We start from the raw sequence: 966 nt of genomic DNA on the forward strand, positions 1-966 counted from the left end.
CCTATCCTATCCTATCCTATCCTATCCTATCCTATCCTATCCTATCCTATCCTATCCTATCCTATCCTATCCTATGTATCCTATCCTATCCCATCCCATCCCATCCCATCCCATCCCATCCCATCCCATCCCATCCCCATATCCCCACGTCTCCACTCCCATCCCATCACCATCCCTATCCCACTCCATCCCGCCCCCTCAGCCATGCCCACACATCGCTCTGGCCACCCCCAGCCCCCAGCCCAGGGCCCAGCCCCGCTCACGTGGGGTGTGTGAGGGGCACCTCGAGGACCAGCTCTGGCGGCAGGGGGAAGAGCTCGGGGGCCTCGTCGGGGGCTTGCAGCAGCAGCGGCAGCACGTCGAAGCGCCCGCTGCCCGGGCTCCAGCCGTAGTGCACACAGAGCTGCGGGCATAATGGGGTCAGGGGCTGCGGGGTGGGCTGCTGCGCGCTCATCCCGGGATGTTGGCGCGCGGGACCCCCACCTCGGTGATGTCGACGTTGGCCGGGTCACCCAGCACGGAGCCGTCTTGCTGCCGGTACCCGGCGTAGCGGATCAGCTGCGTGTTCCAGATGCGGAAGTCGCCCCGGCCCGGCACCCGCTGGGGGAAGATGGTGATGGCCGACCTGTGTGCGCCGGGGGATGTCACCACCTGCTCCATCCCTTCTGCAGCTCCACCCCACCCCTGTTCCATGCAAACCCGTCCCCACGTTCTTCCCCTTCTCCTTTTTCACTTTTCCTTTTCCCCTTTTCCTTCTCCTCCTTCTTTCCCTTTCCTGTATCTACCTCCATTCCCATCCTTCTTCCTGACCCTGTCCCCATCCCCATCCCCATCCTCGTCCCCGTCCCCGTCCCCATCCCCGTCCCTGTCCCCGTCCCCATTCCCATCCCATCTCCATTCCTTCCCCATCCCCATCCTATTCCCACACCCATCCCATCCCCATATCCCCATATCCCCATATCCCCA

General features: G+C 62.9%; 2 protein-coding genes across 2 annotated transcripts in view; one reads left to right on the top strand and one right to left on the bottom strand.

Annotated features, from left to right (window-relative positions):
- Window positions 1-966, top strand: part of KCNH2 (potassium voltage-gated channel subfamily H member 2) — a gene marked incomplete in the record, with an annotated part of 51,920 nt that overhangs the window by 29,496 nt on the left and 21,458 nt on the right.
- On the bottom strand, window positions 154-704 carry LOC110390735 (nitric oxide synthase, endothelial-like). Its single transcript, XM_021382199.1, has 2 exons — window positions 484-704; window positions 154-403 (listed from the first exon to the last, which is right to left on the bottom strand). Exons 1-2 carry the CDS (start codon window positions 691-693, stop codon window positions 260-262), a joined length of 354 nt encoding a protein of 117 aa, XP_021237874.1. The 5' UTR covers window positions 694-704; the 3' UTR covers window positions 154-259.

This window comes from Numida meleagris, unplaced genomic scaffold, assembly GCF_002078875.1.
Source record: "Numida meleagris isolate 19003 breed g44 Domestic line unplaced genomic scaffold, NumMel1.0 unplaced_Scaffold180, whole genome shotgun sequence".
Lineage (NCBI taxonomy): Eukaryota > Metazoa > Chordata > Aves > Galliformes > Numididae > Numida > Numida meleagris.